The 17,324-nt window shown below is 46.9% G+C and overlaps 1 protein-coding gene across 1 annotated transcript in view; it reads right to left on the minus strand.

Moving 5' to 3' along the window:
• The window catches only part of LOC147092035 (putative G protein-coupled receptor 139), a 42,818-nt gene extending 26,689 nt beyond the window's left edge, over window positions 1–16,129 (minus strand). The window contains exon 1 of the mRNA XM_085975607.1: window positions 15,870–16,129. Within this exon, the coding sequence (XP_085831733.1) occupies window positions 15,870–16,008 (139 nt within the window). The 5' untranslated portion in view covers window positions 16,009–16,129. The remainder of the gene's footprint in view (window positions 1–15,869) is intronic.
• Window positions 16,130–17,324: the final 1,195 nt, after the last annotated feature.

The following is a 17,324-nucleotide window of genomic DNA, read 5'->3' on the forward strand; positions in this document are numbered from 1 at the left end:
GTACAATGTATTTGTGAGACCGCACCTGGAATATTGCATACAGTTTTGGTTTCCATACTTGTACTGCCTTCCTTTAGGAATTTATGTTAGTTTTCCAGTTAATTCAGGGGTTTGAGTAATTTGGGTCGGTTTCCATTGTGTGCTGATACCTCGTGGATATTTAGTACCTAGCAAGTGCAGTAAAGCGCAGTAAAGTGCAGTAAAGAGCAGTAAAGTGCAGTAAAGCACAGTAAAGTGCAGTAAAGTAAACTACTGTATATCACAGACCTGCAGCCACACATGGTCTGGGAAGTAATATTGTTGTCACGCTCCAGCCTTGGAGACTATTTGTCTTTTCACAATAAGAATCTTTCAGTAAAGTTTACAAGAAAAATCAAGCCTTGTGATTTTTATGGGAAGATATCAAGTTGTTAGCTATCTGTCTAGCTCTGCATAGGAACGCGCTGCAAGGGCAGAATAGTGAAAAGGCAACAGCACAGCGGGCTCAAGCACAAGAAGATACCACTCAGCTACCATGAGTCTACGCTCAGGAAGACAATATACCATAGAGGACGTCGTCCAGCCAACCGAGTAGCATGAGCCTCTTCGAGCAAATGATGCCAAGTCACAGTCCTCTAAAGCATCCTCCAGATCATCTCGGCGGTCCAGCAGACCGTCGTCATCGACAGCTTCTGCAGCCGCCAAAGCACATGCCAAGGCAAAAGCTGCCCAGGCTCAATTGTCCTTCGCTGAAAAAGAAGCTAGAATGATGAAGCAGTGAGCTGACCTCGACGCTAGTGTGACGAAGCAGAGAGCTGACCTCGACGCCAGTCTCCACATTCTCCAAAGCCAGAGAGCAGCCGCTGCCGCTGAAGTTGAAGCTGCAGCTTATGAAGAAGGTAAGGAGAATGAAGGCGGGGAGCACAGCCATGAACCATATGTTCCAGAACAGCCCCTCAGTCTAGTGCAACGTACAAGTGAGTATGTCCAACAACACTCCAAATTGTTCTTCAAGGAAACATCCAGGTATCTCGACGCAGAACCAGCTACCCACCACATTAACACACAGCCTGTTTTCAGAGGCACTGAGCTTAAAAAGAAGAAACAAGTAAGACTTACCTGCAGAGACCTCCACAGCACTCGGCCTATCCAGCCAAGCAGTCCTCACCCGATCCAAAAGGCGCACAAGACCTCGCTAGGCACCTCATCCACCGAGAATTGCTAAGTTCAGGTCTTCTAGAATTTCATCACCATCCTGAAAGTTATTGGTTATGGAAAGCATCCTTCCTGAGTACCACCAAGGACTTGAATCCGTCACCCAGAGAAAAACTAGATTTGGTGACAAAGTGGCTCGGAGCTGAGTCGTCAGAACAGGCGAGGAGAATTTGCTCAGCACACGTCCACAATCCCACAGCAGGCCTCAACCTGGTTTGGCAACGTCTCGAAGACGGTTATGGGACACCAGCAGTCAATGAACACGCACTGCTTAAGAAGATTGAGGACTTTCCGAAGCTAACCAACAAAGATAATGTCGAGCTTCGAGAACTGGGTGACATCCTCCTCGAAATGGAGTGTGCTAATGGAGAAGGTTACCTGACAGGCCTCTCGTATTTGGATACAGCTCATGGGGTCAACCCAATAGTCGAAAAGCTCCCCTGCAACCTTCAAGAGAAATGGATAGCTAAAGGTTCCAAATACAAGGAGGACTACGGAGTGGCATTTCCCCCTTTCTCTCTCTTCTCCAGGTTGGTCCAACAACAGGCAAAGGTGAGGAAACATCCAAGTTTCACTTTCTCCACCTCCAACAGTTACGCTCCTTCGAGAACAGAGAAACGCACAAAGTACAGCAACAAAGCCTCTGCGAGCGTGCACATAACAGATGTTCCAGCCGATCCATCAGTCAACCTATCCAGTTCTGCTGGGAATAAAGTGGATGACCCAGATCGTTATTGTCCAATACACAAGAAGCCCCACCCAATCAAAACGTGTCGAAGCTTTAGAGGCAAGCCTATTGATGAGCGCAAATCATACCTGAAAGAGAATCGCATCTGCTTCAGGTGTTATGGGTCGACTATGCACATGGCAAAAGACTGCAAGGCGACAATCAAGTGCTTTGAGTGCAAAAGTGAAAAACACAGCGCAGCACTGCATCCAGCTCCTCCTCCTTCGACCACCGAGAGTACTGCGGTTGATAAAGAGGATAGCGGGGAGCAAAGCGAAAGCACATCTTCTTCAGTCACCTCCAAGTGTACAGAGGTTTGTGAAAATGCAAGCAGCCCACGCTCATGCTCCAAAATCTGCTTGGTTAAAGCATATCCTGCAGGGAGAAAGGAGTAGGCAATCAAGATGTATGCAGTGCTTGATGAGCAAAGTAACAAGTCTCTAGCGAAGACAGAATTCTTCAGTCTCTTTGAAGTCAAGGCCAGCGCAGCTCCATACATGCTAAAAACCTGTTCAGGGACAACAGAGACTACGGGTAGGAGATTCGGCAACTTCATGATCGAGTCCATGGATGGGAAACTACAGCTTCCCCTCCCCACCTTAATTAAGTGTGACATGATGCCAGATGATAGGACGGAAATTCCCTCCCCAGAGGTCGCACGCCATCAGCCCCACCTACAGTCAGTTGCCAACAAGATTCCATGTGTGGACCCAGACGCTCCAATCCTCCTGCTCTTGGGAAGAGACTTCTAAAGGGTGCACAAGGTGCGTGAGGAAATCAACGGGCCGCACAATGCTCCTTTTGCGCAGTGGCTTGACCTGGGATGGGTCCTTGTGGGTGGAGTTTGCCTGGGAACAGCCAACAAAACAGCGGATGTCAACGTCTATAAAGCAAACATGTTGCACAACGGTCGCACATCCTGTCTGACCCATGCCCAAACAGGATCCAGGTAAAGGAAGACTATGACGGCACGACGCAGCATCATAGGTCAACCGCCTCTGCCTGTGAGGAAGAGGCAGGCCTCACTGTGAGCACAGACAGCCTAGGATGCTCAGTGTTTGAAAGGTCCAAGGATGATGACAAGCCAGCACTATCCATGGACGACAAAGCTTTCCTAACCATCAATGCCCTGAGGCGGTTTATCTCAATCCGTGGTCCAGCCAAACTTCTCCGCTCCGACAGAGGGACTAACTTCCTGGGTGCCTGTAAGGAGTTGGACATCCACACGGACAATGCAGCAGTAAGAAGCTAACTCCAAAAGAAAGGATGCACGTGGGTGTTTAACCCACCGCATTCATCCCACATGGGTGGTTCATGGGAGAGGCTCATCTGTGTTGCCAGGCGTATTCTGGATGCTAAGCTGCTTCGGACGGGATCTACTCATCTCACACACGATGTCTTGAGCACTCTCATGGATGAAGTCATGGCGATCATGAATGCAAGAACCCTGGTGCCGGTGTCCACCGACCCAGACATGCCTACAGTCCTCACCCCAGCGATGCTACTGACTCCAAAGGTGAGTGCTATTTCAGCCCCCTCTGGAAACTTCGACATGGCTGAGCTGCACGGGAAGCAGTGGAAGCAAGTCCAGTTTCTTGCAGAAACTTTTTGGAAGCGATGGAGAGGAGGTGTATTTGTCCACCCTACAGAGCCATAGGAAATGGACAGAAGACAAGCCAAATGTCAAAGTGGGAGATGTTGTCTTGCTGAAAGACAGCCAAGCACACAGAAATGAATTGCCAGTGGGACTGGTTGTCAGAACTCTGCCAAGCAGGGACAAGAAGGCCGGAAGGTGGCGGTGAAGATTGTCAAGGAGGGGACTGTGAAAGTGTTTCTTAGGCCAGTCTCAGAGATCGTAGTCCTCCTTTCTGAAGAAAGATAGCGAAAGGATTCTGAGTATGTTTGAAGCCAAAGGACGTTTTCTTTAGGTTTTATTTTGTATCTGTAGTGGTACAATGGAATTGTACCAAGCGGGGAGTGTGCTGCCTTCCTTTAGGAATTTATGTTAGCTTTCCAGTTAATTCAGTGTTTTGAGTAATTTGGGTCAGTTTCCATTGTGTGCCGCCACCTAGTGGATATTTGGTACCTGGCAAGTGCCGTAAAGCGCAGTAAAGTGCAGTAAAGCGCAGTAAACTGCAGTAAAGCACAGTAAAGTGCAGTAAAGTAAACTACTGTATATCACAGACCTACAGCCACACATGGTCTGGTAAGTTATATTGTTGTCACGGTCCAGCCTTGGACACTATTTGTCTGTAAGCACTTGAGAATGCTATAGATGATTTGTGTACCCTATATTTTGCAGAAAATGTTTAGTTTTTAACTTTTCTTTGTAAGGAAACTTACACAGGTAGCCGGGAAGTGCTCGGTCTCTGTCCAGCTGGTAAACTTGTAGCTGTATTTTGATGCACTATGTTCAGGGCTAATTTAAAGAGAATGCCTTCCAGTTTGCTAAATGTATATTCACAGTAAGCTGTGTTTCCACGTGTTTGGTAAGTTGCATGCCAAATGTACTGCGTTGCTCAGGCGTACCTAAATTTGTGTATGCATATCAGTTATGTGCTTGTATACTAATGTGTGCTTCCATTTCTGTATTGTATTTCAGTTTCACAATAAGAATCTTTCAGTAAAGTTTACAAGAAAAGTCAAGCCTTGTGATTTTTATGGGAAGATATCAAGTTTTTAGCTATCTGTCTAGCTCTGCATCGGAACGCGCTGCAAGGGCAGAATAATACTTAAGAAAAGACATACTGGCTCTCGAGTCAGTACAAAGAAGGTTCACTTGGTTAATCCCGGGGATGAGGGGGTGGTCATATGAGGAGAGGTTGAGTAGATTGCGACTCTACTCATTGGAGTTCAGAAGAATGAGAGGCGATCTGATTGAAACATATAAGATTGTGAAGATGCTTGATCGGGTGGATGCGGTGAGGATGTTCCCAATGATGGGTGAAACTAGAACTAGGGGGCATAATCTTAGAATAAGGGGCTGCTCTTTCAAAACTGAGATGAGGAGTAACTTCTTCACTCAGAGGGTGGTAGGTTTGTGGAATTTGCTGCCCCAGAAAGCTGTGGAAGCTACATCATTAAATACATTTAAAACAGAAATAGATAGTTTCCTCGAAGTAAAGGGAATTAAGGGTTACGGGGAGCAGGCAGGAAATTGGACATGAGTCTAGGTTCAGAATGGTCATGGCCCTGTGGGTAGTGGAGTGGGCCCAGGGGCCGTGTAGACTGGTTCTGCTCCTACTTCTTGTGTTCTAATTCTGTGTTAGATTTCAGGAGATGCTTTTATTCCTGTTCCTGGCTGGAGTGGAGATCGCCTTTGCAGAAGCTAGGTACTGTTGAAAATACAGAGACAGAGTGATCTCCTGGACGAGTTTCGATCGCCTAGATGGGTCGGAGAGGAATTTCCCAGATTTTTTCTCCCAAATTGGCCATTGGGTTTTTTATCTGCTTTTTCACCTCTCCCGGGAGATCACATGGGTTCAGTTGGGATGGAGAGTGATAGAAGATTTGAGGTTAGGATCAGATCAGCAATGATCTTATTGAATGGTGGAGCAGGCTCGAGGGGCCGATTGGCCAACTCCTGCTCCTATTTCTTATGTTCTTATATTCTTATGACCAGTTTTTGAATCATCTGCAAACTCTTTATTCATGCCCCCTGTGGTAAACCACTTTTATCGTTCACTATCGTTAAACTATAGTTATCACTGTTATATCGTTACTCTATGGTTATCATTGTTCACACTGTTGTATCACTATACGAGGTCGCCTCTTGTCACGCTGCTGTACCTGGGCTGACCACTGCTGACTCCACCCATGACTCCACCTACCTGCCCAGGTATAAAGGTAGTCGACTGGCTGGCATTCCTCCTTGTTGTATCCGATCACCCACGAGGGTGGGCTCTGTTATTTAGCCAATAAAAACCTATAGTTACTTTCTGAACTCGTCGCTTTTCATTGGATGAATTGATAGGTATATCAATTTTATTGGCTAAATTTTAAAATGTCGACAACTGAGCAGTCAAACGACCAGCCAAGCGACCAGCCAGATGCCCAGCTACAACAGCCACAGCAGCCGGCCTGGCTGCGAGCCCTCAGACCACCGTACCTGGATCTAAACCCACAGGTAGCAAACTCAGCCCTCGACTTCGAACACTGGCTGAGCTGCTTCGAAGCCTACCTGGGATAATCCGGCGTGCCTCAGAAATCCATGTTAAGAGTCCTGAACGCCCAAGTGAGCCCTAAAGTATTCGCACTCATCCGGGACCTTAAAACATACGAGTTCGCCATCAACCGGCTGAAAAGACAGTACCAAACGCTGGGACATTCCATGTATGCCAGACACCTCCTAAGATCCCGCCCGCAACAGCCAGGAGAGCCCGTGGAGGAATTTTTACGGGTGCTACAAGCACTCGGCAGAGACTGTAACTTTAAAGCGGTAACGGCGGCAGAAAATACTGAAGACAATGTCCGCGATGCCTTCGTGAAAGGCCTGCGGTCCGACTACTCACGGCAAAGACTACTGGAAGCAAGGGACCTCGACCTGGACAAAGCTGCAGCCCTCGCTCTCTCTCTAGAGGTGGCCCATCGGGACCTCGAGGCATACTCAAGGTACTGTAACTCGCGACCCTGGGACTTGGGACCGACCCCGACCGCGATACCCCCCGCAGCAACCCCCCTGGGACCTACCTCAGCGTCGGCGTCCCGGACCCAATCGAGACCGCCACCCCCGGTGCCGACTCCGACATCGGACCCCCGCGATCGGGCCGCCGGCTGCTTCTTCTGCGGCCAGGCGAAACACCCGAGGTCGTGCTGCCCAGCCAGGAACTCTACCTGCTCAAACTGCAGGAAGAAAGGCCACTTCGCTAAGGCCTGCAGAGGTGGATCATCAGAGGCCAGCAGTGCCTCATGCGAGCTGTGGGGGCAGCCATCTTCCTTTAGGCAACAGAGGCCAGCATCCCCACATGTGAGTCATGGGGCGGCCATCTTTGATACAGGCAACCGACACCAGCAGTGCCTCATGTGAGTTATGTGGGCAGCCATCTTCTCCGCCATTTTGTCCAACCTCGTGGGAGACGCCATTTTACCCACCACGCCCGACCACCACCGTGCCTCTAGACCCGACTACCGCCTCAACCGCAGACTACAACAACTCGCTCAGCTATACACTAGCCTCCGTCACACTGGACCAGGCCCGACCGCATCACCTGTCCAAGTCGATGATGGACATCAAAGTAAACGGCCACGCCACGACCTGCCTGTTCGACAGCGGAAGCACGGAGAGCTTCATCCACCCAGACACGGTGAGCCACTACTCCCTCCCTGTCCTGCCAACGCGCAACCGGATCTCAATGGCATCGAGGTCACACGCCACAGACATCAGCGGCTACTGTGTTGTGACCCTGTCGGTTAAGGGTACGGAGTATAAAAATTTTAAACTCCTCGTCCTGCCCCAGCTATGCGCTGCCGTCCTACTAGGCCTAGACTTCCAATCCCACCTCCAAAGCGTCACGCTAGCATACGGCGGACCCCTCCCCCCACTCATAGTCGACAACCAGCAGAATTTAAACCGCCCACCGCGTAACACCTGCGGACTATCCTCCCTCAAGGTCCCGCCACCTTCCCTGTTCGCTAACCTCACCCCCGACTGCAAACCCATCGCTACCAAGAGCAGACGGTACAGCGCCGGGGACAGAGCTTTCATTAGCTCTGAGGTGCAGCGTCTCCTGAAGGAGGGCATCATCGAGGGGAGCACCAGCCCCTGGCGTGCCCCAGTCGTGGTCGTTAAGACCGGCAATAAAAACCGCCTGGTCATCGACTACAGCCAGACCATAAACAGGTACACCCAGCTGGACGCATACCCCCTTCCCCGCATATCTGATATGGTCAATCAGATTGCGCAGTACCGGGTATTCTCCACCATCGACCTTAAGTCGGCCTATCACCAACTCCCTATCCGCCCTGAGGACCGCCAGTATACAGCCTTCGAGGCGAACGGCCGCCTCTACCACTTCCTTAGGGTCCCCTTCGGCGTCACCAACGGGGTTTCGGTCTTCCAAAGGGAGATGGACCGGATGGTTGACCAGAACGGGCTGCACGCCACATTCCCCTATCAAGATAACGTCACCATCTGTGGCCACGACCGGCAGGACCACGATGTTAATCTGGAGAGATTCCTCCGTATGGCCCAATGGCTGAACCTCACCTACAATAAGGGTAAATGTGTGTTTAACACCTCGCGCATTGACATCCTTGGCTGTGTAGTAGAGAACGGAGTCATCGGCCCCGACCCCGAAAGAATGCGCCCCCTCATGGAGCTACCCCTCCCCCACTGTCCAAAGGCACTGAAGAGAACCCTGGGGCTCTTCGCCTACTATGCCCAATGGGTGCCCAATTATGCGGACAAAGCCAGACCCCTCATGAAGTCCACATCCTTCCCCCTTACGGAGGAAGCGTGCACAGCCTTCTCCCTCATTAAGGGAGACATTGCCAAGGCCACTATGCACGCAGTGGATGAGTCCATCCCCTTCCAAGTCGAGAGCGATGCATCCGACTTCGCCCTAGCCGCCACCCTTAACCAGGAGGGGAGACCGGTGGCCTTCTTCTCAAGGACCCTACAGGGCCCTGAGATCCGACACTCGTCGGTCGAGAAGGAGGCCCAGGCGATTGTGGAGGCAGTACGACGCTGGAGGCACTACCTGGCAGGCAAACGATTTACCCTCCTTACTGACCAACGTTCGGTCGCTTTTATGTTTAATAACAAGCTGAGGGGCAAAATCAAGAATGACAAGATCTTGAGGTGGAGAATCGAGCTCTCCACCTACGATTATGATATCTTGTACCGGCCAGGTAAGCTGAACGAACCCCCCGATGCTCTGTCACGAATTACATGTGCCAGCGCGCAAAGTGATAGACTTCAGACCCTCCACAACGACATCTGCCACCCCGGGGTCACCAGACTTTAACACTTCATTAAGGCCCGCAACCTGCCCTACTCCATCGAGGAGGTCAGGACCATGACCAGGAACTGCCAGACCTGTGCCGAGTGCAAACCGCACTTCTTTAGGCCGGACAGAGCAAGCCTGATCAAGGCCACCCGCCCCTTCGAGCGCCTGAGCATTGACTTTAAGGGGCCCCTCCCGTCCTCTGACCGTAATGTGTACTTCCTCATCATTGTTGATGAGTACTCCCGTTTCCCCTTTGCCTTCCCCTGCCCAGACATGACCAGTACCACGGTCATTAAATGCCTGAACGACCTCTTCGCCTTGTTCGGGTTCCCAAACTATATACATAGTGACCGGGGCTCCTCCTTCATGAGCGAGGAACTCCGTCAGTTCCTATTAGCGAGAGGTATTGCTGCAAGCAGGACCACCAGCTACAACCCCCGAGGGAACGGCCAGGTAGAAAGAGAAATCGCGACGGTATGGAAGGCCGCCCTCTTAGCCTTAAAGTCTAAGGGCCTCCCAACCTCCCGCTGGCAGGAAGTCCTCCCGGCAGCACTGCATTCCACCCGGTCACTACTTTGCACTGCCATCAACGCCACCCCCCATGAACAAATGTTTGCTTTCCCCAGGAAGTCGACTACGGGAACCACGCTACCAACCTGGCTGGCCTCTCCTGGGCCCGTCTTGCTGCGAAAGCACGTGAGGGCCCATAAAACGGACCCCCTGGTCGAGAGGGTGGACCTCCTGCACGCCAACCCCCAGTACGCCTATGTGGCATACCCAGACGGGCGGGAGGACACAGTTTCCTTACGAGACCTCGCACCCTCGGGCACTCCGGAGACACCACCTTCACCCCCCCCACCACCCCCCCAATTCCAGGCCAGGTAGACGGCATGCCGGAACCGCACGAGCCTTCGCCGACCACGCAGACACCAGCATTAACACCGGATAATGCAACACCGCCGCTGCGACGATCAGGAAGGCGTACGAGGCCTCCGGACAGACTGACATACCAGAGCTGGTAGTACACTTCACCCCGCCGGACTCAAATCTAAACAAGGGGTGAATGTGGTAAACCACTTTTATCGTTCACTATCGTTACACTATAGTTATCACTGTTATATCGTTACTCTATGGTTATCACTGTTCACACTGTTGTATCACTATACGAGGTCGCCTCTTGTCACGCTGCTATACCTGGGCTGACCACTGCTGACTCCGCCCATGACTCCACCTACCTGCCGAGATATAAAGGTAGTCGACTGGCTGGCATTCCTCCTTGTTGTATCCGATCACCCACGAGGGTGGGCTCTGTTATTTAGCCAATAAAAACCTATAGTTACTTTCTTAACTCGTCACTTTTCATTGGATGAATTGATAGGTATATCACTCCCTACATGGAGGTCCATATCATTGATGTATACCACAAAAAGCAAGGGACCTGGTTCTGAGCCCTGTGGATCCCCAGTGGAAACATCCTTCCAGTCACACAACTACCCGTCGACCTTTACCCTTTGCATCCTGCCACAGAGCCAATTTTGGATCCAACTTGCCACTTTCCTTGGATCCCATGGGCTTTAAATTTTTTACCCATGTCTTCTGCCTCCACACACAGGTTACGTTTTTGGTCTCCAAAAGGCCATACTCTCTCCTTAGTTATCATCTTGCTCGTTATGTATTTATAAAAGATCTTTGGATTTTCCTTGTTTCAACTTGTTAATATATTTTCATTCCCTCTCTTTGCTTTCCTTGAGACATGGCTACCGGAAAATCATGACTGGAAAGTAAGCATTGCAGTATATAAGGTATTCAGAAATTATAGCGAGAGGGAGTAAGTGGAGGTGGTGTAGCTCTACTTATTAGAAATATCATAATGGCAGTAGAAAAAAGTGATGCAGCTCTCAGCAAGACATAAATAGAATTCATGTGGATAGAGATGGAAGACAGGAAAGGATCAGTCACATTAATAGTGTAGTCAACAGTCCACCTAATAGTGGAAGAGAGTTGGAGGAATACATATGCAGACAGATTAGTGAAATTAGTAAAAAACCTAGAATAATAATCATGGGGTATTTCAAATACCAAGATATTATTTGGACAATTGAGGCAGGTAAAGGGGATAAGGGAATGGAGTTCCTACAATGTGTACAAGATTCCTTTCGAAAACAACATTTAAAAAGCCCAACAAGTGATGAGTCACTATTGGATGTAATAATGGAGAATGTGCCAGAACAGATAAGCGGAACATCGAGGCAATATTGACCATAATATAATATGCTTTAAGATAATAATTGAGAAGGACATAATGATGACAAAGTGCAAGGTAATAGGTTAGACAACTGCTGATTTTGAGGGGCTGAGAGTAACACTTGGAAATTAAAAGGACAACATTGGCAAACAGTGACTTACAACAGCAATGGGAAACATTTAAATGAGTATTCAATAGAATCCAGAAAAATATATTCTGCTTATGAACAAGAACAAGATAAACACTCAAGAGTCACCGTGAATGAATAAAGACATAAGGGAAAAATTGAACACATGGAATGTGGCATACATTAAGTACATGGACGACAGGGGAGAGTATGATAAGGTAGAACATGAAGGGATTAGAGGAGAATTCAAAAAACAATTAGGAAGGCAACCACGAACTATGGAATTAAATTATCAAGGAACATAGAAGAAAATATTAAAATATTTTCCAGGTATATCAATAAAAAAGGAATATCAGGTTTGGAATAGGGCCAGTAAGTGATGGAGAGGATAATATCACAGGCAGCAATATAGAATTGGCAGTGATTTTAAATAATTCATTTGCTTCAGTATTTACCAGGTAGGTAGAACAGGTGGAGACGACATTGGAATATGAGGTTAATAATGAGTTAACTACAATTAAATTAAAATGAAGAGATATACTAAAAAAACTGATCAAAATCAAAGGGCATAAAACTCCTGGTGTTGATGGATTACATCCACGCATTTTAAGAGAATCTAGGGAAAAGATAGTTGAGGCATCATAACACACATTTAATAATTCGTTAGAAAAAGGTGTAGTGCCAGAGGACGGGTGGATAGCTAACGTAACACTTTTATCAATGAAGGGAGATAGACCATGTCCATGGAACTATAGACCAGTCAGATTAAATCGGTGGTAGGAACAATAATGGAAACGCTACTAAAGGAGAAAATAGAAGAACATCTAGAAATACTCAGCATGGATTTCAAAAGGAAAAGTCTTGCTTAACCAATCTAGTTGAATTTCTTGAAGAGGTAACAGAGAGAGTAGACAACGGTAACGCAGTAGATGTAATCCATCTAGATTTTCACAAGGCCTTTGATACGCTATCCAATAAGAGTCTAATAAATTAGGTCAGGGAATGCGGAATCAGGGGACAAGTAGCAGAATGGATAGCTAGCTGGATTCAAGACTGAAACACAGAGTGGGGTAAAGCGTAGCAATTCAGAGAGGCAGAAGGTGGGTAGTGGTGATCTACAAGGATAAGTGCTGGGACCACTGTTGTTCAAAATTTATATTAACGATTTAGACATTGGAATCAAAAACACAATTATTAAATTTGTGGACGACACCCAATTGGAGGGGATGGCCAATACTGAGGAGCACTGCAACAAATTACAAGAACACATTAAAAACGTGCAGAATCGTTATAGAATGAGCAAATTAAATTTACCACAGATAAATGTGATGTATTATATTTTGATAAGACTAATAGCGAGGTTACATATTACTTGGAAAATATAAATCTATAAAGGGGTAGAGGAGCAAACGGATCTAACATAGAAACATAGAAGATAGGAGCAGGAGTATGCCATTCGGACCTTCGAGCCTGCTCTGCCATTCAACGAGATCATGGCTGATCATCCAAACCCTAGCACCCGGTCCCTACACCGACAGCCATCCCACCCAAGCCCTATCCCCATAACCCCGTAACCCCACGTATGTAATCCCCCCTAACACTAAGGGCCAATTTTAATCATGGCCAATCAACCTAACCCGCACATCTTTGGACTGTGGGAGGAAACTGGAGCACCCGGAGGAAACCCACACAAACACGGGGAGAATGTGCAAACTCCACACAGACAGTCACCCGAGGCCGGATTTGAACCCGGGTCCCTGGCGCTGTGAGGCAACAGTGCTAACCACGATGCCACCGTGCTGCCCTAGGAGCACAAATACACACATCACTGAAAATTATCGACAGAGTTTAACAAATCCATACAAAAAGCAAACCATGTACTAGGGTTTATTTGTAGATGGATAGCATTGAAAAGTAGGGAAGTTCTGCTAAACTTCTATCGAACCTTGGTGAGGACTTGGTTAGACCACCCTTGGACTACTCTGTGCAACTTTTGTCGCTATAATAATTAAAATGATATGGAGGCACGTGAAAGGGTGCAGAGCAGATTTACAAAGATGATACAAGAAATGCGAGGGGACACCTATCATGAAAGGATGAACAGCCTGTGTATCCTTTCTCTTGAACAGAAAATGCTGAGTGGTGACCTAAATGAAGTCTTTAAAATCATGAAAGGTTTTGATAGAGTAGAAACAGAGAGATTGTTTCCACTTTTGTGGAAGATCAAAACTGGAAGTCATCAATATATGACAGTCACCAAGAAATCAAATAGGGAATTCAGAATTAACTTATTTACCCAGAGAGGGATGAGAATGTGGAACTCGCTACCACAGGGAGAGGTTGAAGTGAATAGTATGGATTCTTCTAAGGGGCGGTTAGATAAACTTATGAGGGAGAAGGACATAGAGTGTTGTATTGATAGAATTAGACGAGGAACACGGGAGGAGTCTCGAGTGCAGCTTGATCTCCAGCTGAGTTAATTTGGACAAATGGCCTGTCTCTGCACCGTGTATCCTATGTAATCGTATGCAACCCCTGCTCTTTCTATACACCTCAAGGCTTTCTGTATAAGTGAGCTCTCAGTCTCTGTCAAAGGATTCCCTTATTTCACGTATGTTTCCCTGTATGCTTCTTGACATCCAGTGGGCCCTAGATTTGATTGTCCAGTCCCATCCTTTTTGTCACCTGTGGCTAAGTGGGTAGCACACTCACCCCTGAGTCACAATGCTGTGGGTTCAAATGCCACTCCAGTGACCTGAGTACTTAAATCTAGGCTGACACTCCAGTACATTGCTGAGTGTGCGCTGTCTGAGGTGCCGGCCTTCAGATGAGATGGTATACAAAGGCAACTTCTGCATTCTCAGGTGGATGTAAAATACCCCATGGCACTATATCGAAGAAGAGCAGGGGAGTTAGCCCCGGTGTCCTGGCCAATAATTTACTCTCAATCACCGTAAAAAATCAGATAATCTGGTCATTATCTCATTGGTGTTTGTTGGACCTTGCTGTGTGCAAATTGGCTGCCGCATTTCCCACATTGCAACAGTGACTCCACGTCAAATGTACTTCATTGGCTGTAACGCGATTTGAGACGTCCGGTGGTCGTGAAAGGCATTATATAAATGCAAGTCTTTCCTTTCCTATTTTCTTTGTGGGAACATATTGGCAGTGAACCCTTACTATCTCCTCCTTGAATGCCTCCCATTGCTCTGACACTGATTTACCTTCAAGTATATTTTTCCAGTTCACTTTTGCTAAATGACATCTCAGCTTCTTAAAATTGGTCTTTCCACAATTGAAAACTTTTACACTTGATCTATCTTTGTCCTTCTACATAAGGGGAGATTTAATATAGATAACCTAAATTTTGATTGGATTTGAAAGATTACATAAATCTATTTTATTCCAGTGGCAGAATGGTGGGTAACCAGAGGTTACAGATTTAAGGTAGTAGGCAAAAGACCCAGAGTAGAGATGAGGAGAACTTACTTTACACAGTGAATTGTTGCGATCTGAAATGCACTGTCTGAGAACGTGGTGGAAGTAGATTCAATAGTAACTTTCGAAAGCGAATTGAATAATTAGCGAAGAGGAACATTTTTTACAGGGCTCTGGCTAAAGAGTAGGACTGATAATACAGCTCATTGAAAGAGATGGCATGGAAATGTTTGGCCGAATGTCCTCCTTCTGTGCTGTACCATTCGATCTTTGTATGAGCACGAGACAGATAGATAGAATAGGGAGAGTGAGTGACAGAGAGAAAGAAAAAAAAGACAGAATGACTGGGAGAGGTACAGATGTGAAGAAATTAATTTAAAAGGGGAATAGGATAAATACTTGAGAGGTAACAATTTGGAGGACTATAGAAAAAGAACTGGGGAATGGGACTAATTGGAGGGGTGAGGCCATGGTGGGAATTGATCTGATGGTTGTGAATATTCAGAACGAGGCATTTCCCGATCGGGAGCAAATGCTGCTCAGCGAGCAAAAGGGTGATGGTGAACGGGACATGGTAGGATGTGGGCTGCAGAGTTGTGGATGAGCTCTTGCTTATGGAGGCTTGTAACTGGGAGGCCAGCCAGGAGAATATTGGAATAGCCATTTTGGAATTTAACCAAGGCACGGGTGAGGATTTATGCAGCAGATAGGCTGAGGAGGGACTGAGACTGTCGATATTATGGAGGTTTTAGTAGGCAGGACTGATGTTTCAGAGAATATGAGGTCGGAACTCAGCTCAGGTCAATGAGAATGCCAACGTTTCGAACAGTCTGGTTCATCTTCAGGCATTGTTCTGGAAGGGGAAATGAACTGGCAGATAAAAAAGGGAGTTTGTGACAAGGACCGAAGACAATGGCTTTAGTCTTCCCAAATTTAAATGACAAACACAGCAATACAGAGAGACGTGGTGTACCTATCTAATTGATGGATGTGGAGAAGTAACAGGAACAACAACAGCAGCAAGGACGAGAGAGTAACTTATGAGAATTGTAATAAAGTAGGCAAAGTTAATAGCTGGATACAGAGACTTAACAGGAACAATATTCGCAGCAAGGAGGGGAGGGTACAAGGCAAGAACAGTAATGCAGTTAATCAAGGTTTAGACAAATAAAACAGGATAGAGAGACTTACCAGGTACACCAACAACAGCAAGGAGTGGATAGTAAATGCATTCAATTGTCATAAGCCCGTAATAGATCTTATTTGCCAATGATAGATAATCATAATATGTAGAAAGAAAGTCAAACGCCCAGGAGAAACTCTTGCCCATTGTTGTAACATTCCAATCGACTGTTCTCAGATACCGACTCACTCTCTGTTGAGCAGCACACTGATCCCTGTTAGTGCCAGAGGTGATGCTCTCACTGACACTATGGGATAACAAAATGAAAGGAGCCCCTTATTAATAAAAGAGGGGAACCCTGCTCTGATGCAATTAAGGGTCATGGAGAATGACATTAAATACAGTCACTGAACAAACAGCTTCAGTTAACCCGTGGAGACTGATATGAATTACAGTCACTGAACAAACAACTTCAGTTAACCCCTTTCAATCCTGCACGTTTTGTAACACAGTAAAGTAGAACATTTCTTCTGTCTGGATAGGATATATGAGGGTTGCTGAGGGAAGGAATGGTGAAATTGAGCAAGATCTGGCCGGAACCTTTCAGTCCTCATTGGATATGGGAGTGCGGCCAGAGGCTTGTAGGGTTGCAAAAATTGCTACTGTTAAGAAAGGAGAGAGCGGTAAACCCTGCAACTACAGGCCAGTCAGGCAAAGGTCAGTGGTGGGGAATCTTCTAGAGGTCTTATTCCCGATAATTTTGATTGAGTTCTTTGATTAAGTAATGGAGAGAGCTGATGAGCATAATGTGGTTGACGTTGTTTATACGGAATTTTAAAACACATTTTACAAAGTGCCTTTGAATAAACTTGTTAGCACCAAAGGGACAGTAACAGTGCGGTTCTGACATTGGCTAAGAGACAGAAACCAAAGAGCAGTGGTAAATGCTTTTTGTTCAGCTTGGAGGGAATTATGCAGTGATGTCACCCAGGGGTCGCTATTCGGATCGCTGATCATTTTGATAAATATTAAACATTAACGTATCGATATATATAAAAGGATTTGTCTCTCTGTCTGTCTCAATGTCTGTCTCTCTGCCTGTCTCTCTGTCTGTCTCTCTGTCCGGCTATAAAATGAAAAGTTACAGAGCGTACATGTGTAATATCAAAAAAAAGCTCTTCATTAGGTGACTCATGTAGGCGTATTTACTTTTTGCTCAGACAAAAATTGTGCTGACGGTCGGACAAAAATTTTGCCGATGGCATCGAAAAAACATTCAAAATTATGCTCATTATCCGCTCATTTGCATCGAGTGGGGGTGGGTTCATTGTGTGTGCGGGCGGGCCACCCTACAGTTGAGTGACGTGCTAATTGATCAATCCTACATTTCAGTGACCTGACGGTTGAGCAATCGGTGCATGTGTGGGCGGGCCTTATCATTCTGAACCGAGGCGAGTGGCCGCCATCTTGATTCCAAACTCTTCATTTCTTTTTCCCACTTTCTGCGGGTTTCTTTTCAAATC

The sequence above is a fragment of the Somniosus microcephalus genome, unplaced genomic scaffold, assembly GCF_052327205.1.
Source record: "Somniosus microcephalus isolate GS21.2 unplaced genomic scaffold, FLI_Smic_1.0 unresolved_chr2, whole genome shotgun sequence".
In the NCBI taxonomy this organism is placed as follows: domain Eukaryota; kingdom Metazoa; phylum Chordata; class Chondrichthyes; order Squaliformes; family Somniosidae; genus Somniosus; species Somniosus microcephalus.